This window comes from Platichthys flesus, chromosome 14, assembly GCF_949316205.1.
Source record: "Platichthys flesus chromosome 14, fPlaFle2.1, whole genome shotgun sequence".
In the NCBI taxonomy this organism is placed as follows: domain Eukaryota; kingdom Metazoa; phylum Chordata; class Actinopteri; order Pleuronectiformes; family Pleuronectidae; genus Platichthys; species Platichthys flesus.
This window is the reverse complement of record NC_084958.1, coordinates 20396095-20423929: the sequence shown is the minus strand read 5'-3', so window position 1 is coordinate 20423929 and position 27835 is coordinate 20396095. Positions and strand designations below refer to the sequence as shown.

General features: G+C 43.9%; 1 protein-coding gene across 3 annotated transcripts; it reads left to right on the top strand.

The window, feature by feature from the left end:
• Positions 1 to 183: 183 nt before the first annotated feature.
• On the top strand, positions 184 to 27806 carry ankrd12 (ankyrin repeat domain 12). Of its 3 annotated transcripts, XM_062403762.1 has the most exons (14): positions 184 to 369; positions 14905 to 15018; positions 16282 to 16432; positions 17896 to 17967; positions 18366 to 18500; positions 19472 to 19675; positions 19874 to 20016; positions 20141 to 20288; positions 20561 to 24600; positions 24685 to 24948; positions 25181 to 25279; positions 25424 to 25567; positions 25674 to 25769; positions 26520 to 27806. In XM_062403762.1, the coding sequence occupies exons 2-14, from the start codon at positions 14959 to 14961 to the stop codon at positions 26703 to 26705; spliced, it is 5742 nt and encodes a 1913-aa protein (XP_062259746.1). In that variant the 5' UTR covers positions 184 to 369; positions 14905 to 14958; the 3' UTR covers positions 26706 to 27806. The 3 variants fall into 3 exon arrangements, with proteins under 3 accessions (XP_062259746.1, XP_062259744.1, XP_062259745.1); XM_062403760.1 differs by having other exon boundaries at positions 185 to 369; positions 20561 to 24948; XM_062403761.1 differs by lacking the exon at positions 17896 to 17967 and having other exon boundaries at positions 186 to 369; positions 20561 to 24948.
• The last annotated feature ends 29 nt before the right edge of the window (positions 27807 to 27835 follow it).

Genomic DNA, 27835 nt, shown 5'->3' with positions numbered 1-27835 from the left:
CTAAACACGACCCGCAGATAATGGCGGTGATGGGGACGTTCTCACGTTAAACGCACAGATTTAGCGGTACCGTGAACTTTGAAGCCCGTTTGACACGTACCCATCTTTACGGTCGTTTTCCAGCGGACGGACGCCTTATAAGCTCGGTGGATCTCGGCGGGTCACGTGACGCGCCCTCGGCCAATCAGAGGCGCGCTCCTGTGTTTTGCCAGTCTTCTCGCGGAGAGGACGGAACGAGCGGCTGCGATGTTTTCAAACCCGAAGACGAACGTCACGTTGCCGTAGGCTGCGGTTACCGTCCGAGATCCAGGGAATAACCGCTCGCCCACAGTCGAATGAGGCGGCGGCAACGCGAAACCCCGGTTGAAGGTAAGCGCCTGGCCCCACGGTCGTGTTGTGCGATCGCGCCGCAACGTTACAGGGGGGTTTTGGGATCCGAGCGAGGGGGTTAGCCCAAGCGGCTACAGCGGGCGGGCTAGCGCTAAGCTAACCTGACGTAAAGTGCGTGCGAAATAAAGGGGGAATGTTGTGTGTTTTCGTCGGTGTGGTCGTGCGCCACGTGCGTACACATGCCGAGCGCTCCCCCTGCGCCCACCGGGACTTCGGCCGCGAGTCCCCGCGTGTGAAGCGAGCGTCCAGGTTGCAGGCGAGAGGGAAAATGTCGGGGCGACGCGGAGCGAGCGGGTTTTAGCCCCCGTGTAGCCGAGGGAGCCCGTGCGGGGCTGGGAGCGAGCTAGCTAGCTAGATTAAGCGCTGGGGAGGGGAGGGGGACGTTGTGAGGGCAGCGGAGGGGCTGCAGGGGGCTTTTGTCTCAGCTTGTTCGCAGCTCTCGGGTTGGATATCACCGTTAACACAAGAACCAGAACTTATATCTCTCCCCACGTTGGCCGTAAATACGTTTATTCACTACATCCGATCAATACTAGCGTCTGTGCGGGGCTGTGTGTGTTGAAGGAGGGCGACATTATCGAGAGGTGGGTGGTGTTGTCTGCTACGATCCAGCCGCCGCCGCCGCTTATTTACACACTTTCAGCCAAGAACCACCTCTCAAATCTCGGGTTAATTCACAGATGTGCTTCTCTAATGCTCACAAGGAGCTAGCATGGCTCGAATAACCGGGATCTTATTCCCTCCCAGCCCCAGCGACTGTGACATGTTCTGGGGGGTGTGTTGCCTCTGACACAAAAGCTGCCTGTTTCCAGATGGCTGTCCGTGCAGCGACTGGAGCAACAAAACGTCAGCCTCACATTTGCAGCTTTTCTCCCAGTTAAAGTACAGACGTGCACCACGAAATCTACAAAATCATGGTAGTACTGTGAATATTATTAATTTACACATATTTGTGTAGTATAAATATTCTGAGGGAGGAGACAAAACATACAGGTCTTACACAACTGAAATTAAAATGACTAGAAGAAAGCAGAGATATATTGTATTCAAATGGCATAAGCACTTTATTTATATTGTGTAGTTGTAATATACCGAAAATCTTGTCTTAAGGAAAAGCAGAGGAAGACTCAAAAGACACATCCCTGCTGGTTGGTTAGGAGAAAGGAGCCTGCATATCCATTTGACGGATTTTCTTCCATTTACGTAATTATTATTTTGTGATCTCAACATTACATTTTTCCTTTTGTGAAGCTTTTTGTGGCTGAATCAGACAGTAATTATGCCAAATAGGTCAGAATAAAGTAAATCAAACCACGATTGGTGAATGGTTATTTTATTTAATCATTGATATCAAGAAAGCGAGTTAGTTATCTTCCCGGACTCTTAAGAATGTATGTAAAACTTACATTTGATCAGTCACTGGAGGCATAATGCTACAGGAGGTGTCTGAATACAACACATCATCTGGAAACCTCTGAAGGGAAACTGCGTACTGGCTTGTGAAAGACAGCCTTCGGCCATTTGCCTGCATCAGGCTTTGTTTTTTAATTCGTAAATGTTCACCTTGCTCAATACCTTGGAAATCAAAGAGTTTTGCTTTCTTTCATTTCACTCATTATCAGAACTTAAACCAGAGACACGGTGCTAATCCATGACACACCATGTTTTGACATTACTAATGTAAGACACATGGCTTACTATCTCAATTATTTATGTTAACACAAAGTGCTTTAGAATGAATCTTGTTCATTAGACCTTTATTTATTCTTCCTAAAACTCAACATCTAGTTAAATATTGGAGGAGAGTAAAGATTCAATTTAAGGGTCCATCACTGTATTAACAGTATTTACTTTATTGTTTATGTGGGACCAATGGTATTCAAATGTTTGCAGCAAAAACATACTTAGGATAATTCAGAAACTGTGAATATATTGATACCAGATTTAACTCAGAAAAACGTTTAAAATCTACTATTATGTAAATTGTCTCACATGTAAGCATTCTGCACTCCTCTCAATATGTTGTCTTCTGTTGTCCATGATGAGGTTGTGCTAATTTCAAACTAGCCAAACTATGATTCCAAAACAAAACGTGACAATGGATGAAGATCCTACATGAGTACATGACAACTGAGGGTGCATCAGGCGTCTATTTGGCTAAGAAAGCATGACACTTACCACCGGTCTAAAGGTTTTTACTGTGACAATGGGGTTAGGACTGAATTCATATTGGAATATACCCCTTGATATTTTCTAACATTGAGTTTTAGGTATTCAGGCATCTTTCCTGATGAGAAATTGAAGTGCTTTTCTTTTGGTTTAACTCTTATGGTTGTCCTAGTGTATAGATAAGGCTTCATGTCTAAAGCTCTGCATAAGCCTCTGTGAAGCTGAAAGCTCTTCAGCATGTAGTGAATACATAAAATAATCTTGATTTCTACATAAATTTGTGTTTTAAATGCTCTATTTTAATCTATTGCTAAAGTTATGTTGTAAGACATATTCTGTACATGTTTGCGACTAGATATTCATTAAATTCTTTTGATTAGATATTTGACACGTTAGCAGATGTCGTTGACTTACTGAAAGACTATCCAGCCAAGTTATTCCAACAAAAAGGTACATTTCATTTCTATTAAGTACGACATGATTATACAAATATCAGAAATTCAGAAAAATCTAAGGGAATAATGAAAATTGAAACTTCCTTTGTCTCAGATGTGACATCTTGCTGTGATTGACCAATTGTCCAAAATCAAAAGACATTCATTTTAATTCCATTAGAATAATAAGGTGTCTGAAAAGGCCAGTTTTGCCAGTTTTGCATAAAAGATGACACAAATGACTAATCATTTGTCCGAAATAGATGTAATTTACCTCAGCGTTGATTTGACCAATGGTTTTTGCACTACATGTGCATTTACAATTTTTATGGGTAAATTCAATAGTGATTAAAAACCTAAATGTACACATGGGAATATTCAGCATTTCACAGAACTGTAGTCGTGACGAGGTTGTATCAACATCTGGTTCAATAGTAGTTAAGCTAACCTGCTGCTTTTAGCAGTGCAACCGAGAGGATGTACTATATAGAGCCAAATGTGACATGACATAGTGTCCTGTGGTTCTTTTTTAGTGTTGAGCCAGTAGCTTTCTGACAAAGGTAGAAGGCAGGTCAGGACCACTGCACTTAAAAAGAGTGTTGTATTACAGCGCAATGCAACACCTTCGTACATTGTTAAACTGTACATACCGTTTAAAATATTGTGTAGTTAATGGACCTCATTTAAAAATGAAGAATACTCTCAAGCTTTAATTATTGTAATTATTGACTATCCTGCTGGTTAGTTCCTAGACTAATCAAGAATACACATTATTCAAAATGCAATAAAAACAATGTAAAATACAATTTCCATCTAGAATAAAGTTAGTTCATCAAATTGCATGATTTCAAGGAGCAACACGCGGAAATTTAAATGATTCAGTTTTATTTCCTTAAAGACATAGAAAAGCATCTAGTTAGAAGCTGGAATGAGACGACGTTGCTCAAAACTCAAATGATTATTTTTGATAGCTTTAATCGATTAGTTGTTACCGCTGTAGGACAACTCACATATAGCCAGATGTAGGATGTGACCACACATTGAAGCCTTGTCCATTTTAATCTGGGAGACTGCCACTCTGCCATTACAGACAACATGTTCCCTCTGAATGTCAGGGATTTTCTCCCAGTCTAAATTGCCCTTGATAGCTTGGTCGCAATGTATTTTAAAGCGATATTACAACAAGATGTGCCATATGGCGCTGCTGCAACCACTGCGAAATATTGCCGTCAAAGTATGTGCCTTTTGACTGTCATGGCCAACTGACCATTAAATCTCTATGTACACCACTTTAGTAGGGTGACTTTGGCAACAGTCAGTGTCCAAACATCGACCGGCCTTGACTGATGACCACAAGCCAGTTGGCAAGTATCATCCAAGTCAAACAGGTTTCTACAACAGAATGTGACCTGTTGTGCAAAATTTGTCAGTTAAATAAGTTCGTTTTCTCTTGGTGGTAGTTCCTAGCAGTATTTCCTTTGCTGAGTCATTTTGAGCACGAGTCAGTTGCATCTCCAAAACTTTTTCTTTCCTTATAACCCCTCCCCAGTTCTCCTAGACCTGAGATTTAGTATTTATTACCCTCACATCCTTTGCACAGGGTGTCTCTTGTCAGTTGGGTTAGAGGACGGATCTGCATAGCTGCATGTTAGAAATTCCAGTTTTGAAAACTACCCAGCTAAGATTCCTCACTTATGTGATCATTATGTGCCAAAATCCACTGGGTCTGGGATTCATCTTTCTTTCTAGCTTGTTTTTTGGTGAGTTAGAAACGTCGGTCTTGAGCTTACATTCATCCTCTGATCACACTCGGATGTATTGAGTAAGTGACAGCGCTGGATGCTCAAAAATCTGATTCTCCTTTTAATTTCTGCCAGAGCATGAAAATCAGTCGAGGAAGGGTCTGCAGACACACAAATTCTACACGTGCAGATGACTCAGATGTTTGTACGAGCAGGAGAGGGTGTGCAAAAGCAGGAAAGAGAATCCAGCCTCTGGGTGAATAGTGGACAGTTTGATTCTCAAAGATGTCCCATTAACAGTCTTTACAACTTGTCCAGTCACACTTCAATAGCAAAGTGGTTAGATATTTTTTCTGTGAGTATTATAGGGATTTCCTTGCTAGCACACAGAGGGCCTGTTGTATGTTAAACTGAGGAGCCACACCATGGCTGCTATAGCCTTTCCATACAGACTATAAGCCTCTTAGTGAGAGAATAGGGTATTGACCAAGGTGCTCTGCAGCCAGAACAATTATGTAAGGAAGTACAGTATTACCAATATGCTGAAGTTGTGTATTCTCATTGTAATGGGTTTGATTTTTCGTTGCAGGATGGATGGATGGATGGATGAGGATGCACATGCTTTATCTGTATATCCATATCTATGTGTATCTGTATAGAAGTATAATTTATATTTATTAAACGTGTTAACAGACTGGATACATACCTGTCACATTCTTAAACTTCATTGGTTCTATTTAGTGGTACCTTCACAGTGAGGTGGAGGTGGTTGGGTATAAATGCAGATCAGTGGAAATGGAGCAATGTGGCAGTTATACATGAAAAGACAGAAATACTTATATAATATCACACATTATGGTCAATAATGGTGGACTGTGCCTCAGCATTGTTGCAGCAAGGTTGACGCCTGCTGTCCATGCTAATCCAGAGTTTTTGCGGTGAATGCAAATGTTGTTAACACTTAATGTCAGTAACAGTTCCACCTCATCGTGGGACCAAGAGAAGAAAGCCCTGCTCTTGACTATTCACCATTGTTGTTTCTTGTTCTTAGTATTTTCTGTAGCCATGCAACCAACTGCAGAGTAGTACTACAATCACCAGTGTACGCACATGGTCATGCGTTAAGGTGTTGTGTTAAGGACGCGGATAATTACTGATGGGAAGCTGAATCGCTGGTGTAGACGGACTGTTTTAGTTTGAAAACTTAAAAACTTTTGTATGGATGTAGCCTAAAACATTGTCTGTGATTTACTAGACCTCACCTTCGTGCTCAGGTTTTGTCTATCTGGCTATGAGATGTCTGTAGTTTTGTCTACTTAATGCCATATTACATCATTTAGCAGTAACACAGAGCAGTTATTCATTCTGGCCTAAGTAAAGCTATGAAATGATTGCAAATTTATTGGCCTTTAACTCCCAACAACATGCTAAGAGTGTAGTTCCTCATAATTTGTTTTTTAGAGTTCACACCAGGGCTGTATCTTCAGGGAAAGCCCCCCCGAACGGTCTTGGTTTGTGTTTTACTCCTCTTTCCTCTTAGCAGACTGACGGCAGGTGTCGATTGACTGTTTATAATCCCGGATGCTTGTGAATCTCTCTTGTTTTAAAAGAAGAAGTCCTCCTCACTTGGTCGTGTTGAAGATGAATTGGCCTGGAGTGCACAGGTTATATATGTAAAGGTTGTATTATACAGAAGGCAAGGAAAACAGAAAAGATAATACCCTCTGTTTCAGACAGTTGAATATTCTGCCATAAATCACTTCTGCTTCAGGTTGTCAACCACATTTATTATGTCGCAGTTCAAACAAGACAGTGAGAAAAGCACCCGTGCTGTATATTATATGAATTACCTCTACCCTTGCCTGAACTTATCCGCTCCACCAGCTGAGTATCCGCGTCTTCCAGAGGCCCAGCAAGTGTGCGTTTGTGCACGTTTGTGTATCTGTGTGTGGAGAGGGCGGGGCTTACTGATTACACAACATGTGCTAGCCGTTGCCAGCAGCTGAATGTGTGCAGAGCGTTGTTTTGTTTGGTGCGTTCAGTGCAGTATCTCCTCGTGTAACGGCTGATGTTGATTTGATAAGACTGGCAATTTGAGACGGTGTGACCCTCCCTGCAGAACAGCATGACGATGCAGAAAGTGGGAAGGAGAAGCAGGCTTTTAAAAAGGGAAAGTCTTGATTTGAAGTAAAAAAATGAACGCTGAAAGTTCCCCTTTCTGCATGACCGATCAGAAAGACAACTGTGCCTGTTGATAGTTTTGACAATGGGTGTGTAGTTTGCTTTCTTTGGTCCTGGGCTGCTTTCGCTTTATTCATGCCAAAGAAAACAATCATATCCTGTTTACTATGGCTCCTACAGTCACCATGCTTTCGTAGGACTGAGGGCTGTTTGGATACATCTTCATTTCTCAGTAGAAAGCGTGTTATTACCCTGACCTTGAACTTTGGAAATGTGGTTATATTTGAATAATCATCAACCGTGGTGATGCTGCATCAGTGCTATTCATATCTTGTTCTTCTTCCTACAGTTACATTTATGACTAGCTCATTTGCAGATCAATCATGCACAGTATTAAGAGACTGACACGTGATGGAATTGTAAAAGCTAAAGAAACGTTAGGATGATATTTTGTTTTGAACAGCATTTCTTTACTTCAGTTGTAAGCATTACACCGTTGTATGGGAAAACAATATTTTTGGTTGCTGTATCAATGAGCAACAAGAACAGAAGGAGTGTTGCTCCTTCTGTTATTCATGTGCACACTAAGGAAGTCGTAGCTAACCTGCTGAGTGTCCTTTGTTGACTGTGCTACTTGTTTATCTGCCCCTTCTTGAAACCCCAATGGTGAATACACCTGAATGAAAGTGCTGCTGAACGTCATGCTGCATAACTGCTGTTCAGTGACTGTTTGCTTAGTGGTCTGCATGTTCCTCCCAGTGTGAAGATGGAGGCGCTCTGTCAACCCTTGTGCGCTGGCCCCGCCACCGTCTCCAGCACTGCAAAGCTGTGGTTTTGCCACGTGTGGGGCTCATGATCCGATCGACATCTCAAGTCTAAATGGATGTGGCAGGTGTAGATGGAGTGTCATCTTCAATGTCATAATGAAAACTGACACAACATTTCCCCCATGGTTTATTTTTTCGGACTGAGGCCCGGCTCACTGCTCATGTGGAAGCCGGTGGACGGGGATTCCATGTGGTTGTGGCACCTTGTGGATGTTTGTTTTTAGTCATGCAGGGGGCTTCTCTGCCTCAATGAGCTTTTAACACTCAGCAGAGGATCAACGTATCCTCTGCTCAAAGGCAAAAAGGGTTGGTGTTGTTTGAAGGGAGGATAGGGGTCCAAAGATGATGAGACAAATTTGATTCATTTACTTTCCTTTAGTATCAATACATCAGTATTTTTGAGTTAGTTTATCATTGGTGCATATTACTTGAAGTATAACCATGTTTTTCCATTAAAACGTACCAAAATGACAAACTTGTAAACGTAATCAGTGCCAAATAGAGTATTTTACCAATTAAGAATTTGATGTCGAACTCGACTGCTTCTGTGGATATTGATGTTTCCTCAAGCAACAGTTTCCCAGTGTTTGGTCCAGTCATGTGAGCCTGACGCTCACATGCCTAGGTCCTAACCTTTGCTCTAATCCCTCCCTCGTTCCCTGCCCCCTCCTTTTTAACCCATAATCAGCAGTAAAGGCCTCATTGTTCTTGTCCGCTGCTTGGGCATCTGATCATTAACCTACATTCAGAGCGGTGGCGGTAGGCTTCTTAAGGCTCTCAGACTCTCGGACCAGTTTAATGGGCGTGTTTCAGTGAGTCCTGTTCTGAGCCTTCTGCTGCTGCCAGTAAACTTAACCCCATTGACGCCTCTTGCATACAAACATTAAACTGTTTTATGAGGCTTTTGATTTGTGTGCAAGTCGTGCCCTGCGACTCTCCCTTCTAAATTTAAGGCTATTCCTGTTTTATGGAAGCTTTTGAGTGATGGATGTGGCTGTGAAACGGTTCAGCAGTCAATCTTACATAAGAATACACATTTAGTGCACATAGTACATTATGTCTGGGTCTTGCAACAGCTTAATGCTAGGATTATTATGAATTAAGCCAGAAAATTTGGCTGTTTGTCAGTATTTTTCCTAAACTAACATGATTTGTCCTTGGATGAATTAGAGGCGTACGCTCAATGAAGCATAGAGGGGTCAGAAAATTTACTTTGTCCTCTACTTCTACAAAAAAGTATTCAAATAACAATATGGCATCTTGACAAGATTTATTAGCTTCTGTGAATGTTTGGCACCAGTTCACTGTTTCCTGTTCAACATTCACTCACCTTTTTACTGGCTATAGTAACCCTTGGCTTTACCACGTGGCGGAGGAGGCGGAACCAGATCTCTGGCTGATGCACTTATGCAACACAACAACAACAGGAATGAAGGCCAGACACTCTGGTTGGACGAAGCGCGTTTTGTCTGTCTGGGGTTAGGGTAGAGAGAGGTGAACCGATGCCTTGAGGGATTCAGTGTCACTTGCTGTCTGTCCATGTTGAGAAATGCCTTCAGTTCAGAACAACCACTGACTGGAGGAGGAGGGCTGCACATTATTTGGAAATTTTAATATGGTGTGCAGTTAATCTGAGGGATTGCATGAATGTATACAAATTATACAACTAGATACGGTTTATACGTGTTTTATTGTTATTATAAATAAATAATCTGTGGATTTTGAGCACGATGGCTCATAAGGCTTTTTTCAAGTGTATCGTGTCATTTTCTAGATACAATAACACAGCAGCCTTTTACTTTCATCCATGATTAATCCAGTAGTATTATATCAAATATCCAGTAATATCTTTAACATTTTCATTATTTTACTGACATGTTGGAGAATAGGGGTTTTCTTTGTCTTGCCACCGGGAACATTTTTGAACAGGCCATTAATTGGCACATTATAGCTTTATTTATAACTTACTGTGAGGTATGTATTCATTGCCTTTTATATAAAAAGGTCTATAGTACACATTTGTCAGCTGGTTGATTCTGTGGGTTGTCATCTGGGTGGGGGATCTGAAGATGGCTGGCTCTTTGCTGGTTATTGTTGCCTCTTCTGCCTGTCTCCTGTAGTCTCAGTAATCGTGCCTTTTGCGCATGGCTTTGTCCTGCTACCCATTAGGGGGAGGAGGAGGAGGAGGAGGAGACGGAGGTTTGGAGTGGATGTGCAGCTGAGAGAGACCTCCCCCATCATTTAGCCTGACGGCATACAGGACCAGGACCACGTGACTGGCTGTTTACTGTCGCAGCAAGTGTAGTGTGTCTCCTTGAGCATGTTTCAGGATATTTGTGGTGAAAAGCAGACGCCAGATTCATCATATGTTTCAGATATTGTTAATAATTTAATTATTTGCTCTTCTGTATAACCTTTTGACTGGAGAGGTGCATTCAGATCTTGTTTCAGTCAGTTCCTTTGTGTGTGCAGTCGCATGTGCAGCCACATGGGAGACCAGGGGAAAATCATATGTATTTTCCACCCAGTGGGTGTGAGAGCTCGCAGCCGGCCGTGCTCTGACTCTGGAAGCTGTAGTGGAGTAATGCTGCCGTTGCAGCTGCCGTTGCTGTTGGTGGCGGCAGTGGTGGCGTACCCAGTGTGTCAGGCTCTGTGCTATTCTTAGCTCCCTTCTCTCCCGGTCCCATCCTGCAGTCACTGGATCAGGTTTCCGTACTGTGCATGCTCCTCATCCATTCCGGCGAGGCCTCCACCAAACATGCTTCATCCACCTCAAACACATCTCCACACCAGCCCCCACCGCACCCCTCAAACCCCCAAACACATAGACTCATGCAAGGGCCCGCACTGAGGCAGCCACTCTGCTGTCAGGGCCAACATGGTCATGCACTACAGGGAAATGGTTGTTATTGTTGTTAGCCAGGAACCAGTGGAGTTAGTGCAGGAACACCAGGTTATAAATAAATACAGGGACATCTGCTTCTCAGAAGGACAAGCAGCGCCGCCAGCTCACTTAACTTGAGATTTCACGGACTCGGCCCATGCATGGTGGAAGTTTTGAAATTGAAAAATTCAGACGAATCAGATTGAGACGAAAATATAGTAATATTTAAGCCTGGTCATATTTTGCATTATCTGAAAAGGCTAAATGACACCCAGCCTGATAACCAGCATGATTTAGTCAACCTCCAAGACAACTGGTTGATTAATTACAGCTGCAACTTGTAATTATTTTAGCTACAATCATTCACGACCCTTCACTCTTTCTTAAAGCCCCGTATGATGTCTTTAAATGTCTGATTTTGTCCAACCAACGGTATGAATTCAAAGAAACGTTCTGTTCATCAGCAAATCAAGTAATTTGTTGGTCCAGCCTTACTAATAAATTGATCGATAATAGTTTTGAGCCATATTTTAAAACCTCTCAGCTTTTACGATGTTGGGATTTGCTCCGGTTTTGTTTTTATCTTTTGTAAACTGAATATCTTTAGTCTGGATAAACCAAGATATCTGTGGATGTCAACTTCAATCAGTAATTGGCTGGTTAACTGATAAGAATAATGATTAGTAGCAGTCCTTGTATATTTAGTTATTCTTGTTTCTTCCACTTAGCTGCTGAATTATTTACCCCATGGCTGATGTTAAGACTGAGGGAACCAGCCATCGTGACTGACTCTAGTGTCACTTCTCTCTCTGTTGTGCATCTCTAGTTTACAGCTGTGATTCTGCACTGTTCAGTTTCATTGGTGATAAGTGGGTTAGGTAATTGTTGCTATCAGTCGGTTTTCACTGTATTGGGTCCCATGCCAAACTAATCTGGGTGTTAGTCACTGTGAACTTTAGCAGTCATCAAGGCAGGGGTTTGAGCGAGACTTGAAACGGCCCAAGGATAATGGCAGAGCTCGCAGAGGCTTATGCAGCCCTGAGCTGCTCATGAAACGCAGCGAATGTGAACGCCGAACTGGCGATTGCCCAAATACCTCTGTAATTATAGTCACACCCTCCTCGACTCGTCTCCGGGCCAGATTGGAGTCCTGTCAGCGTTTGTTTTCTGGTCTGGTCCCGGGTTGTCCATACTGCTTTAATACCCTCGATACACTAGCCTCTTTACACCAGCGTGTTCACCGTGGGCTGCTCAATTCTTCCTTTCAGCTGGCTGAATGACAATGCTGCTGCATACTGGCTAACTGCTGACTAATGATGGACCTCTCACTGGCCTCAGCTGTGCTGCAGGGCTGGTGCTGGAAAAACGATACCTGTCAACACTGTGCTATTACTCAGGATCAGCAAAGGTTGTAAAGATATCCGAAGAGACAAAACGTGGGATTCCTTTTAAGAAGTCTAGTCATTTTTATTTATTGCTATTAAGTGCAGACAACAAGGATGAGTGAATTCTGGCTGGAAAGGCAAATGGCATGTGACTGTTAAAATAACCCCTGCTGTCTAATGAGATTAAATATTATAATCAGGTTGCATGTTTATATTTATATATTTAATTCCAAAAGAATGATTATTTGCATGTTTAGTCACTTAAAATAAAATAACATCGAAACCAGGAGGGCTTCAGGAATTATTTAACTGTGGCTGGAAGCAGTATGTTATTGGGTTGTATGTTCATCCCGTTCCCATGCTCATATTTTGAAGGAATTTCTTAAAATGTGGCACAAAAGTTCACTTGTACTAAGAGGAACTAGTTTCTTGTTATCAAAGGTCAATTTGATGTCATACCTCAGAAAAGCTTTGTGGTAATTTCATCACTTTGAATTCCACAGAATGAACTGAGTAGAATTTGGTCATAAGGTCATGGCCAGTATGACTTTACAAAACATATGTGGCATTTCATATCCAAAAGGTCCAAGCTAAATTTGCTGTGACATCATAATATTCTGCAAATTATACTTTTTTATCAAACTTAAATACTACCTGCATCTGAGTTTGAACACAGAGGAGCGTAAACTGCAATTTTGACTGAGACGTGGAGGAAAAAGGCAGTCATTTTAGTTTCTTAATGTGCTGCACAGCAGTCGTTTTGTTTATGCCTCTGACTTGCTGCACATGAACTTCTTAAACTTGTAAGATTGTGGCTTTCACATAAATCCTCGATGGGCCACAAATTTGTCCACGTGAAAGTGACGAGTGTCGAAACGCCAGACGTTGCTCGCCATCACAATGACGGTTGTGTAACGGAAGGCCTGCGGTTTGTTATGATCCATTGAGTTCCGGTGGTAGTATGTTTTCAGTGCCGCGTCATACAAAGGCATGCATTGAGTATAGTGTCATGACAGTGTAGACTGTAACTGGTGAGTGTCCTGTTTGTAGAACCAGCATGTTTGAGTCTCCAGTTATCAGCTCCATATTTTACTGATAATCATAATTGAGAGGATGCTCAAATTGTTTTTTATTTCTAATATCCAGGGTATTGTTTATATTTTTCTTTAGTTACCAACCACCTTGCTGGTGTTGAATGTACTCAAGGTAGTGTGGTATTTAGGTTAGCTTAACGTTATTGTGTTCTCGTGTGAGAGCTAATATTAGTTTTTTGTTTTAAAATGACAAGCAAATTAATATTTGAAAAAAATAAATGATCTCTCTGTAAAACTCTCAGGATATGTGTTGGACCTATATTGTTTAACTGCTTGTAGACATGCACTTAGCTCCAGATATTCTCCTGAAGGTGTCCAGAGGTGCTGTATGTGAGACTGCAATCGTCTGAGTCAGTTGCCCTCTACTAAAACCTCAGGAGAATGTCAAAGTGAACCAATGAACGTCATGCCCTTCCTCCTGCATGCTCTGCCCAGGCGCTTCCCCTCACCTCATCGTCCACAGATCTTCCTGGTGTTGTGAGCCTATCTGACCTAAACCATCTTCTCCTGCTTTCTTCATACATGAGACGTAAACTCCAGAAAATGAAAGAACCCAATCACGTTTTCATTTTGGTTAATCGAACCAGTGCTCAGGTCTGATTTAAAATCAAGCTGCACGTTGGGAGAAATCCCCAGAGTTGATTTGAAAAAGGTTTTATTTTGTAGACATGTGAGTCACTCACTCTTATTAGAATAATACAGAGGAATCAATTATTGATCTCTTCTTGGTGGGTTACATGTTAACTTTATGAAATTGTAGTTGAGTGGCAATTGGATGCATGTTGAGTAATGGGGCTGTCCCAAACATTTAGGTGGAAGTGTGGGGTTTTCTTAGTGTAAAGAGATTCTGTGTCTGCTGTTGAATCAGACACTAATTATGAGTGAGTGTTTTTAAAATGAAACTGCAGGGAAAGTTTAATGAAAGGTCTTAAGGTATTTCTTATGACTATAAATCGTCATGTGGCAAGATAACAGACATGTCGGCTTCATCATGTGCATGTTCGGCTAAGTGCTTTCTCCACTGACTGCAGGCGTGCACAGTGCCCCCCTTGACTCCACTGCATGCGCTACTACACTTACACAGACCACATCAGAGGGAAGCTTGGTTACACTGATGAGTAGGCTGAGTGACAACATGCAGGGGGAGGTTTTCCTCTCAGAAACTCGCTGTTCCTAAAGTTGTGATTCATGCTGCCTTTTGTGTAGTTGTTTCCTGCTGTTGTGGAATTGAACTTTAAATAAAAAATCCCTGATTAGTGATCCACTCATCCTACATCTTGAAACACAGCTGAGTTGCACTTTCTAGCCGTGCTGTTTTATACACCTGGGGTCAGCTCCAGTTTCCTCTGAGATGCAGTCGAGCCTGTTACGGGTCTGAAGGATTCTCATTAAAAGGAGACGTGATGCTTTTTCAGTGTTTCTTTCCTCTATTGTGTTATATGTTTTGTGTAGAGAGTAAAGAATTTCTTCTTTTCAAGTTAAGACAAAAGTCTAGTAGAGGAGCTCCTCTCCCCCTCGTCAGATGTGCGGTTGATACCTCTGCATCATCATGCTGTCACGTGACATTTGAATAAGGCATGTTTCACAACCAGGTGAAGGCTGGAGCCCGAAATGTCCTCCATGCGCTGGAGGAAATGATGATACTGAATACGAGCATAATGTGTCATCCCTAAAAGTTCCTGTACTTAACCATGTCCTCTCACTGCCTGCTGTACACACTGCCTGTGTCTAGAGAAACATTCATCTGCTGTGATGTGGCGGAGTGGAAGTCTTATGGCGGGTGTTTGTCTGTCTCCAGGTGCATGATGACCCTGCTGCGGTGTAGCTGTCACAGCTAGTCAGGTGCCGCACCATGGCCAAACCTGGGAGCGACCGAGATGGAGCCTTGGTGGATAAGCAAGCGGGGAAGAAGGTATGCAAACACAAGCACACGCAGACATCATAGATGTTTAGTCGACACTGAAGCTATCATATTTGATTAGAGCTGTAGCCATCTGGATGAGGCTGACCAGAGTCTGTTTGACGCAACATGCTGTCTGAGGGCCGCTTATTAAATATTTACTTGCACTGAACCGACTCAGCATAAAACTGCTTATATTTCTGACCCCCCTCAACTTTGTTGTATTAGCACTACTAATTATCCATTCTCCCTAAATGAGCGGGACATTTTACATCTGTTGTTAGTTTAAATGCAGAAGCACCACTCAACTTCACTCCTCTACTTTCAACACTGCCAGACAGACGGACTCTTTGCACAGCTGCTACATTGCTTCACTGAGATCAAAGCAGCGCCACGCTGCAGAAATGTTTCCTTCTGCCAGAAAACGTATTTTCCTGTGCTTAGAATGCATCTTGCTGAAAGTAATGGAATTGAAAAAGCTTTGTCTGCAGCCCACAGTGTTAGAAACCAGTAACTGGAACTGAAAGGCTTTGGGATAAAACAAGATATTACTGATGTTACTGTTTAGGTCCGAAAAGGAGATCTGTGTGAAATGTTTCTGAATTCTGGAGGAAATCCTTTTTATTTGAGCTGAAAGGATTTATTCTATAAAACACATGGTAGTACATATCCAGCAAACAAACACTGATATCAATATATCTATGAAAGGCTGATCAGCTGATATCCTCAGCCAGTCGATATCACACAGGCTCTAAATGAAAGAGAAAGTATGAGCAACTATTTTGCTTATCACTTAATCGCTTATATTTATTTGTTTTACAATCTTGGTCAATGCTATTTTGAGAATGCGTCTTTTACTTTACTTGTTGAAATTCTCACACTACAGCAAACAATGAACCATTTTAATCTGTTTAAACATCTTAACCTGCCGGCAGACTTGGCCTTTTTGTGCAGGCAGACAAACCGTCTGCCTGCACAATCAACACAATATCGAAGCCACAACACACCCTGTATTGTAATAACACTTTATGACACTTTATGTTAGTGTCATGTTTTAGCAAGCTTAACTCTCAACTGATTTGCGGCCTGCTTGCTAATCTCAACCCTTCTGCCTTCTAGCCTGTAAACAGGGCTTTTCAAAATGAGGCTGCCTCTGTCATGACTGCATTGTTTACATATACAGGCCCACACACACACACAGACACAGTCTCAAATATGGCCACACCTCTGCTGTGTTTCACGTCTCATTGTTTCCTCTTGTTCTTTTTCCTCCAGAGCAAAGACAAGTTGTCCCCTTTCACCAAAACTCCAAAGCTGGACCGGAGTGAGTTGCTGGGGAAAGAAGGGAAAGCCAAGTCTTCCATGAAGCGCAAGCTCTCCTTCACTAACAGTCCGACCCGGACAGAGGAGCGAGACTCAGACACTGGTAAAGACCGTTGCTGCTCCTCCTTTCTCCTCCTCCTCCTCCCAACAGCCTCCTGCTGGCCCGCTGCCATGTCCCCACACTGCCCCCTGGTGGCCTGTTGTTGAACCAGGAGTCTGTCCATAGGTCAATGAGTTTAGATTTGTTTATCGTGCTGATAAAGTTGTGCTGTGTGGCGATGGACACCAGGAAATTAATACGGTTTTTAACGAGGCTAAGGAAAAAGGAAAAGTACAATCACGTGTCGATTTATTTTTGATGAAATAAGTTTTTTTTTATAAGTAGTTTTATGTGAGGTTGGTCAGTCAATGTTTTAATGGATAGAAACAGAGCCCCAGTCTTTTTAGTCAGGTAATATTCATTATTTTAGTCTTTGTCAACAATCCCATGAATAGATCAGAATCAACAATACATTGACCCTTCAAACAAGTATTTTCTGTGTAGGAAAAACCTGATGTAGCTTATTTCACTGTTTTGGAACCGTGTTTCCCAGTAGTTACCGAAACTGCGTTGGGCTGAAATATTCGTATTGGTCCTGGCACAGTTTGATAATGATGTGAAATTGATTTTTGCCATGTCATCATAGGAGAAGTCTTAAGAAACTTTTGCTAAAACTCCTTTGTAAATAGGAACCAGTTGTAGACAGACAATGTCGGAAAGTATTGAGAAAGGGATTAAACATTTTTGCTATTTATCTTTTTACCAAATATATTCCTATAAAAGGAAAACACAATTACAGTGGCAGGCTTCTATTTAAAGATATTATATCGTCCACGCAGTTGCAAGAGGACTTGCAATGATAAAATGCTTCCCTTCACGCTGGAGACCTTATGTCTTAATCTTACCTCTTGTTTAAATAGACTATTCTGGTTCCGTCATGTAGTCGGATGTCTAATTGTACGTTTACGTCAGATTTGAGACCTAAAAATAGTTTAATTGTATTGTGAAGCCATAATTACAGTAAATGAGGTTCAGTAATTCATAATACAGACAGCACATGTGCCCTCATCTCCTCTGCAGAGAAAAGCTCAACGTAATGATTTTCATTGTGTGGTCCGGGGTCATTCTAACAGACTGGAACCCTTCATTTTGAATTCTATGGGGATAATTTATGTTGCACAGGTTTTAAAGCTAAACTAGCATGGAAAGAGTGGTTTTGTCTTCCCAACAAAGCCTTTCCATTTTGCTGCTCTGGTCCTGTGAGGTAGGAAGAAGGAAAGCATGTCTCTGCTGACCATCTCAAACTGGATCTCCTCCACTGTCCCATGTTGCCATGACTCATAATTCGTGCGTGGAGTGAGAGTTCGCTTTTTGTTCCTGTTTGTATTTGAGAACATGTGAGATGCGGAGGGTGTGAGTGAGAGAGCGAGCGAGCGTTAATGCAGTGCTTTCCCACCCTTCCGACCCCCCCGCTCTCCCCTCCCTCCTCTCTCCCCCTTCCCCATCCTCTCTGCTTTGCACTGTAGATGACTCAGACCCAGGCCAGTCGAGTGAGACCTGGGGAGAGAGATTAGTGCCTCCCTGCAGGATGTACGCAGGTAATCGCTGCAGCCCGATCCTCAGCCCCCCCCCCCCCCTCGTCGTCCTCCTCGAGTCACGTTCACCCACTTTGCACTACTATGCTGCTGTGAACACACACACACACACACATGCATGTGTGTGTGTTTTCTGATGTGCATCCGCCCCTGGTTCAGCTCACGCATGTTTGTGTTTAGTAACAATTGGCCGACGAAGACGGGTGGGGGGCCTGAGGAGAGCGGTCTGCACTTAAGAGAATGCAGTTTTGTCTTTTTCAAACCTCATGCTTGTCATCTGTTTCTCTGTGTGCTCAACAGATACAAGGGGAGGAGGAAAAACAATGTCACTGAAGATTTAAATTGCTGTCACAAAATGATCCTTTTTGGACTCTTGTCTGAACTCTCTCTTGTTCTTGCAGATAAAGATGGACCAGACAAGAAGAAGGTGAAAAAGGAGGCTGGGGGCAAGAAGGCTCCCAACCTCTTGTTTGGGTATCCTCTGTCCGAGCGCAAACAGATGGCTCTCCTGATGCAGATGACTGCCAACAGTCCAGGTTTGTGTTCCTCTCCTCTTTAGCCACATCCGCAACATGGCTTAGAATAAATCTGCTGTTGGATGACTCATGTTTCTGAGCATTTTAACAATCTTACTCTAATATTTCAAGGTTGTTTTGCTCCAATAGAGAGAGAAAGTAGTCTGTGTTCTTTTTGGTTGTTTTGTTTCCAATATAAAACCGAGCTAATTGCCTGAGATTATTTTTTAATGAAATGTTCAGATTGGTTGTAAGACGAGTATGAATCTGTACAGATGAAAGTAAACACAGGATATTGGGTTTCTATTAATGCCAGTGTCATTGTGGTCGCTAGGCTCATTAAAGCAACAGTGAGAGAGTTGTGTAGACTTAAGCTTTTGATATACTCTTTATATAAGCATGGTTACATTTCCTTTTATAACTGTCGACGAGCTTTGGTCTATTTCCTGTCTTGGTCGGCACAGGCTGCTGAGTATCGTGCAACAGATGTGTCAGCTGTTTATCCAGCTTTAGAAACCTGAGCCGTTTCCAAATCAGCAGTTGTGTCGTGTCACCGCTCTCTGCTACAGTTTCTTCCCCTCGTGCAGATGTTTCTCTCTCCTGTTCTGTGTTTCTCGTCCTTTTTTGCTCGACACGTGTCAGCCACATAACCACATTGCTTTCGTCTAATGGTGTGATGGCGCAGATGAATGTTTACCTTTAGAAGCAGAACTGATTGGTATGGAACTTATCCGTCAAAGCAAGAATGTTAATAAGCTAATTTACTTGAAAGTATAACTGCTCATTTTCATTAATGTCCACGGAAACGCATTGAGACTGCTAAAGCTACATAACATGTTGTTACAATGAAAATATTTAAGGTTCTCTGAAAAAATTTGTTTAATTTCCAATCGGTCTCAATCAATTTACCAAGTGCCTGGTATCTCAACATAAGAGAGGTTTTTTGATCTGAGCATCAATGAAGTTCTCTCTCTCTCTCTGCCTGTGCCCAGACTCTACACCCAGTCACCCCTCTCAAACGACCCCTGTGCAGAAGAAAGTCCCCAGCAGTGCCTCATCCCGACAGAAGGACAAGGTCAACAAGAGGAACGAGCGAGGGGAGACGCCCCTCCACATGGCAGCCATCCGGGGAGACGCCAAGCAAGTGAAGGAGCTCATTAGCCTTGGAGCTGATGTCAACGTCAAAGACTTTGCAGGTATGACGCCCAGAGGAGTGATTTTTATTTTACAGCTTTTAACGACGTAAAGCTGAAGAAGAGCAGCTGATTCAGAATGAATATCCCACGAGGAGATGACATAAACAGACATCGCTGCTCTGTGTTTCTTAATGCGTGTCTGGTAACATTTAAAGTGAACTGTGACTTCAACCTGTTACTGTTGTCTGCCCTCATCAGGTTGGACTCCTCTCCATGAAGCCTGTAATCTCGGTTACTACGACGTGGCCAAGGTCTTAATTGCAGCAGGTGCTGAGGTGAACACACAGGGTCTGGATGACGACACGCCGCTGCATGATGCCTCCAGCAGCGGACATACAGACGTGAGAGAGCTTTATATAATGATTATATGTTATAATAATTTTTACTTTTACAGTTTTGTTTGTTTCGTCTCTTTCTCAATAAAGATTCTTAGTAATTCGAGTTATGTTTTAATTTTTTTTGTAGATCGTAAAACTGCTACTACGTCACGGTGGAAACGCTTTCCAGGCCAACAAGCGTGGGGAGCGACCAGTGGACGTGGCCGACTCCCAGGAGCTGGAGCAACTACTGAAGGGAGAGATTCCACTGTCGGACCAAGAGGACACCTCCTCAGGTTTGCAGATAATAAAACTTTACTATCCACTAACCCTAGCAGTAAAGTATGTTTTTTCACTATAGAGGCCAGATGGAGTTTATAATGTATGCTAGCAGTTAGACCCAAGGACATGTATGCAGTGGTGGTGTTGGAGGCATTATATCCACCCCTAAAGATTTTATAATCCGGGTTAATTTCGAATTAACCTGTCGCTATAGCATTTTTCTTAAATGTCTTCAGTGCAGATTTCTATTTTTATAATCTTTAAATTATTTTTCTTCTGTTCACAGAGTCTGAAGACCCACCTTCTGTTAATCCCTCTAGTGTGGATGACGTCATGGAATTCTCCGATACTGAAAAGGATGCGGATGGCAAACCGGTCATGAAAGCGTCATCGTCTGTGCCAGGGCTGGATGAGTACGAGTTCAAAGACGAGGAAGAGGAGGAGGATCTCAGTAAAGCCCTGAACGACAGGCACATCCTCCGGAGGGAACTACGGCAGCGGGAGAAGGAGGAAAGCGAAAGGAATCATGTGGCAGCAAAGCAGAGTGGCAAGGGGGATTCCTCCTCCAAGCCGAAAAAGCAGAAGACTCCAAGAGTCCATTGCAGTTCGGATACCGACAGCGATGAAATGGAAAGCCTATCAGAGAAGAGGAACTCGCCCACCTGCTCTCAGAGCTCAGAGAGCCTCAAGGCAGACACGAGATCTAAGAAGGAAAACGCTGAGCAAAAGGACAAGGGCAAAGTTAAGAAGAAGAGTAAGAGTCAGAATAAAAACAAGGAAAACCAAGAGGATGGCAAAGAGAACAGCAAAACTTTGGTCCTCTCCCTCGCAACCGTGTCCGAGAGCACGGAAAAGGGTCGGGAGGAGGACTCCTTCAAAATGTCCTTCAGTCCCAAAGATGACTCATCCGTCCACCTCTTCCATTTATCATCCATCAAATCCCCTAAACTGAACCACAGTCTGACGGATAAACAGACGCCGCTCAAACAAGAAAATACTAAGATGTGCGTTTCCATCAGTGACAGCTCATGTCCGGTGGAGAGCGTCAAGTACAACCACTACACAGACGCAGACTACTGCACCGAGGGCTCCAGCACCAAGGGGTGTAAGCACAAAGAGAAGAGCAAGCATCAACAGAAGGAGTCAAGCATCGATGGGGATGATGGTCATTCCAGTCCTTACAAAGACAGCAGCATAGGAAACAGTGTAGACAGCTCTGAAGGTGCCTTACGGAAGTCCGACCTAGACGGCAAGGTCGTGAAGAAGCATAAGCTTAAACACAAGGAGAAAGACAAACACAGGAGGGAATATGAGGCGGAGCGGAGCCGCCACAGGCAGAAGGAGGCCAGGAAAGACAGCCACAGGAATTTGGAGTTTGACAGAGAGTTCTGGAAAGAGAATTTTTTCAAAAGTGATGAGACGGATGAGCCTCTGCCAGTGAAAAAGGAAGGTGAAGACACCAGTTTGCTCCAGAAGACCTCTGATTCCCCTCTTGTCAAAGATGAGAGAAACGCAAAAGAGAAGCACTCCGGTAATAAAGAGAAGAGGCCCAGAGAGGAGCGAGAAAAAGACAAGGCCATGAAAAGAGAGCGGAAGGAGGCGGCTGGTAAAGAGGAGAAGGTAAAGGATTCGAAGCAGAGTGAGCGTGACGAGAGGGTGGACTGCCACGGCTCAGGGCGGATTCCTGAGGAGTCGCTTCAGAGCAACAGCATGAAAGAAGAGACTGAGGAGAAACCCATAAGTGGGATCACAGCTGATCAGGAACAGCTGGAGCCCTCTGAAAAAGGCTCACGAGAAAAAACTGACAAGAGGCTCCTGGGAAAGGAGAAGGATTCCGAAAAAAGGCATCCTGACAAGGAAAAAAAGGTTAAAGCGGAGCACTCCGACAAAGCTGAACCGCAGAACTCAGTGGATCGTTGGAAGGAGAAAGAAAGAACAGGAGCTGTTCCTTCCCACTCGCCGGGAGATAAAAACTACAAAGAGAATGAAAAACTGAAATCTTTATCGGCAATAAAAAAGCATGAAGACAGCAGGAAAAACAAAGATAAGTTTGATAAACGGTCCGATAGGGAGCGGCAGGACAGAGAGTACGTTGTCGGGGAACACAGAGAAAAGGATCGCACGAACTCCGATAAGAAAGGAAAAACTCTGGAGAAGAACGCAGATCATAAGTCTGACCGCTCCAAAGACAAAGACTGTGACCGGAAGAAGAGGGATAAAGTAAAAGATGGGGCCCTTTCGTCAAGCTCCAATCTGAAATTACTTTTAGAAGAGAAGAAGAGCTATCTGTCTGAGAGCAGCAAGTCCTTATCCGCAAAATCAAAGGAGGACGTTGTGAGAACACCAGACAAGGATCGCGACCGCAGGGACCGTGACAGGGACTCAGAGAGACACAAGGAAAAAGACCGGCACAAGGAGCGCTCCCAGCAGGCCAAGATCAACAGAGTCAAACCCAACGAGATGGATGTAGATAAGGCCAAGTCGAAAGCCTCGCCAGCAACACGAGACGCCAAGCCAAAGGAAAAGAGGCTTGTGAACGACGACTTGATGCAGACCAGCTTCGAGCGCATGCTCAGCCTGAAGGACCAGGAAATTGAGCAGTGGCACCGGAAACATCTGGAGAAAATCAAACAGAAAGAGCGGGAGAGACTCAAACATCGACCTCTGGCAGACCCGGGGAAGCCCAGGCCGAAAGACAGAACAAAGACCGAAGCATGTTTGAGTAAAGAGCTGATGCGCTCGAAAAGCTCTGAAACGTCTGACCTCCACAGCAGAGACAAATCCCTGAAGGATGGCGCCAGCCCCCGGACGGTGTCGCTGGATGGAAAAACTCTTCCCTCCATCAGCGCAAAGGTCATGTCAGCCGTGGAAAACTGTCTGACCAGATCACCCAGACCCGAGAGCGACCGCTGTGGCCTCATGTCCAGGTCTGTGTCCTTAGTCTCCGTCGCCAGCTCAGAGGATTCATGTCAGGCCACAACACTAACGCCCAGACACGCCGAATACGACTCGGACATGAACCTGGATGCGTCGGACTCTCAACCTGCATTCCTCCAGTCTTCCCTCGTCATTCAGGCCACCAGATCGCCATCCGTTCACGATAAGGATTGCAACAGTCTTCCAGATGTGCTCCAAAGTAACCGGACGCTGCTGTCCGGCCGACACGAAACTCCCTACCTCAGGGCAATTCTGGACGAGGACGCCAACTCCTCGACCGAGGGCAAAGCTGTTGAAAATCTGCCGAAAGCCAGCCTGCCCCTTGAGGAGATGAAAACCAGGGAGACCTCAGCAGAAACAGAAGAGAACCTCAGTAGTCAGCAACATTTGAATTCAGTGAAGGATTCAGTCGTGGAGAGAGAGGGCATCACTCCAAGCTGCTTGACACCAAACAAAGATCCTCTAAATAAAATCCTGAATCCGCAGTCCAGCCTCTCGCAGTGTAGCGTCTCTCAACCCGGGTCAACAGAGCAGAAAGCTCCTTCTGAACCTCCTACAGTGAAGGACGTCCAATGTGAGCTGGATAATCCACAGGTAGAATGTAGTGACAAGGAACCGGATCAACCACCACTACCGACACCAGCCTCTGTAACTGTTGAACCATCAGCTCCTGCAAACACAAAAACCATCCAGCAGAGAGAACCGCTCCCATCGCCGGGTGTGGAGACCCAACAGCAAATGGAAACAGGTACCACGCAGGTGAGCGAGCACAAAGAGAAACCTCTGGAGAACTTTGATGGACCCGAACCAGAGAGCATGGAAGTAATTCCTGAAAGCTTCAGAACAGAAGCGTTGGAGAGTCCTGAACCGTCCACCAGCTCTCACACGCCCACCTCCACAGCAGGGGAGACTTTGACAGGTTGTATCAGAACCAACCCTGATTACCAATGTTCTCAAGAGGATATGGAGGCAACTAACCAAGACTGTAATAAATCCAAACCTTCCAGTGACACTGCAGGTCCATGTGTCGACGTTCAGGCGGAGATCAAAGACACCGTGCCCTGTGCGAGCCCTGAGCACAAAGATGAAGAGACGGCTGAGGTCCCACAGAGTTCAGAGAACAGCAGTACAGCTGTTTCTGTTACAGAAGGTTCTTCAGCTGAGGGCAGCGTGGCTACTGAGAGCTCGTCTGAATCTAAGACAGAGTCTTCAACCGAGCCGATGGAGGTGACGCCTGCTGACGAGAAGCAGGAGTCTTCAGACGGAGACGAGACGAGTCAGAGCAGCGTCCAGCCGGGAGCTCTGACCGACGGCAGCAGCTACACCTCCAGGAGCTCGTCTCCGCAGTCTGGAGACCGGGATTCGGACTCTTCAGGGGCTAGGATGAAGGTTCGCTCCACCGACGAGTACGTGGACATGCACGTTCCCCATCCACGCAAGAGGAAGATGCCTAAAATGTTTAACCCTCCGCAGTGCTCCACGAGTCAGCAGGAGATGGGCCATCAGTCTCTGGCGGCCATCGTGGACTCTGTGAAGCTGGAGGAGATCGAGCCCTACCAGACGGAGAGGGCCAACCCTTACTACGAGTTCCTGCACATCAGGAGGAAGATCGAGGAGAAGCGCAAGGTGCTGTGCAGTGTCACCCCCCAGCCGCCGCAGTATTATGATGAATATGTGACCTTCAACGGATCCTACCTCTTAGACGGGAACCCATTCAGCAAGCTGTGTATCCCCACTGTGAGTCAGCACTTCCTTTCTGTACTAAATCCTCGATTGAAGCTCCCTACTTTAATGTTCAGAACTTTCCAAATGAATCTGAAAGATATTCAGCTGTGGTCTGACTGTATTTATTCAATTGTTGGAGGTAAAAGTTAAAGTATCGTGATGTTAATTTAAGACCACTCACCAGGGTTGCTTTTCAGTTTACTAAGAAAATGAAGAATTAAGTGTTTTTGTCTCTGTTGTGCAGATAACTCCACCTCCATCGTTACCTGAGCAGCTGAAGGAGATGTTCAAACAACAAGAGGTCCTCCGCATGAAACTACGACTTCAGCACAGCATTGAAAGGGTAAAACTTTGTGTTTTAATTATGTGCTGTCAGATGTATCAGTACTGAGGTTACACCTTTTTATAAATGTTTAGGAATACAAGTTCTAAAAACCTACAAAGACTGGATGTGGAGTATTTATTTGATTTCCTGCTCCTCTTTCAGGAAAAGCTGATTGTTTCAAACGAGCAGGAAGTCTTACGGGTCCATTACCGGGCGGCCAGAACACTCGCCAATCAGACTCTGCCCTTCAGTGCCTGTACAGTGTTACTGGATGCTGAAGTGTACAACATGCCCCAGGACGTCCAGGTGAGACACACGGGTCGAGCTGAGGATTATTTAAAGGTCCATCGTGGTCTCTGAGGTCAGCTTCTGGATTTGTCTTCGTATTCATGTGTTTTTGTTTGTTTTTCAGAACGAAGACGGTAAAACGTCAGTAAGAGACCGATTCAACGCCCGACAGTTCATGTCCTGGTTACAAGACGTTGACGACAAGTTTGACAAACTGAAGGTAAAAGAACTGTTTGTTTTATACAACCAGCGACTTAAATCTATTGGGCAAATATTTCTTCATCGTTATTTTCCTGATTCATTGTTTTAAGGCTCAGTTTGTAGCCTTGAGGGACATCTAGAGGTTAACTTGCATATTGCAGCCCATTGAGTAGCACACATAACCTGTACCTTCTGAGAAGGAAGGAGAATCTACAGTTTTCATCACGAAAAGTAAAATCGTGACATGTCCTCGTCCTCTCTGTTCGACTGTAGAATCACTTTCTAAGGTCACAAAAACCCGATGCTTAGTTTCAGGTTATTAGACCCTAATGAAAACATATTTCTGAATATTATATTCAAGCCAGTGGAGCCACATAAATCCTACAAGTAAATGGACCTGGAAGACATTTCTCAACCAAAGCTGGGAACCAAAGAGCATCAAAACAAACTGTACATGACGACACTGGTTTATCTGTGATTTGTATCTCCTGATCAAACCAGCTGCTCCACGGTCAACTTCCCTGAGACTCAAATCCTTTGGTTTTCAAACAACCGCTTCATCTTGAAGTGAAAAGCAGCTTCTTTGAGTTTAACAGGTTGAAGAATTCTTCATTTCTGCCAAAGAACCTCGGCCTGTTTTGAGCCTCTTGCTCTTTCATGTGTTGTTTTTCTGCTCTTTCACTGACCGGCTCATTCTTGCACAATGTTTATCTAACTGAAAACATCTGGTCGGATAAAGTAATGATGTGTGTTGTTTTCCTTTACACAGACGTGTCTCCTGATGAGGCAACAGCACGAGGCGGCAGCCCTGAACGCCGTGCAGCGTCTGGAGTGGCAGCTCAAACTGCAGGAGCTGGACCCGGCCACTTACAAGTCCACCAGCATCTTCGAGATCCCCGAGTTCTACATCCCCCTCGTGGAGGTCAACGACGATTTTGACCTCACCCCGATATGAACCGTGGGACCGGGCCTACTTTGCCAAAGTGGTGGCCGCGCCGCGGACCCGAGCAACAGCCCAAAGCATTCGAGGAACGAGGAGAGCACTTAGAATGTGGCGGCAAAAGAGAAGAGCACTTAGAAAAGAGACGTTTTTTTTACTCCAGAGCTCGTTGAGTCCGAACCGGCAAGCCCACCACAAGGACGGGGGGGGACGGGACGTGGGACCTGCCGGGACAGACGGGGGTCCAGGCCGCTGACGGAGCCCAGGGAGCAGAGACCAAACGCTGGGCCAGGAGCTGCAGCCAGAAGCAGAGGAGCGGACTCCGACCAGCGGCTCCTCGTCACGCAGGGTCACACAGCTGAAAGAGTTCAATTGTTTCAAAGTGAGTGTTCATACGGTGTGTACAGATTGTGCTCTTAATTTTTTTAACTTATTTTATACATAAAAAAATGTGCATTTGTAAATAGCCATGTAATTATTGTTTTAAACTTGTAAAAACAAAAAATAATAGATATTTTGATTGTAAACTCGTTCTGTCTCACGTTTTAATGGACCAAAGTTGGTTTTTATATTGAGTGTCCTCTTCGTCTGTGATGTTGTCGTTGGCTTAGAACATTAAGCACGTGTTGGCTTTCGTTGTGTTCTTTTTGTTTTTACTGTTTCTTCCTTCCTCATCTGGAGCTCCACGCCACAGCTGGTGTTTTTGGACTTTTGGCAATTAAATGCTGTGCATGCGTTGCGTTGTTTGTACTTTTTTCCTGAAGAGCTGTTCCGTGGACTAAATTGTGAGGTTTACTGAAGTGTTCCAGCTTTTTACTTATTTTTCTTCTTCTTCTTTTTTTATTTTCTCGCGCCCTCGTGTTACATCCTCGCGGCCTCACTCCTCGTGTGTCGTCCTTCGTGTCTCGCGCACATTAAAGTCTGTTGTGGCTTCCAAGGAGAAAAAAAACATACTTTTACAGTTTCAATGTGAGATCACAACAAATCCTATTTTTTCAACATAATGCCTTTTGAACGATAGTTCTAAAAAATGTCTATTTTAATATTTACTTGTTACATGACTTGTACATATTTGTAATATATAATTGAATAAATTTTATTTGTTGTGAAATTAAATCTCGTTTTTTGGTGTCATTTATTTGAAA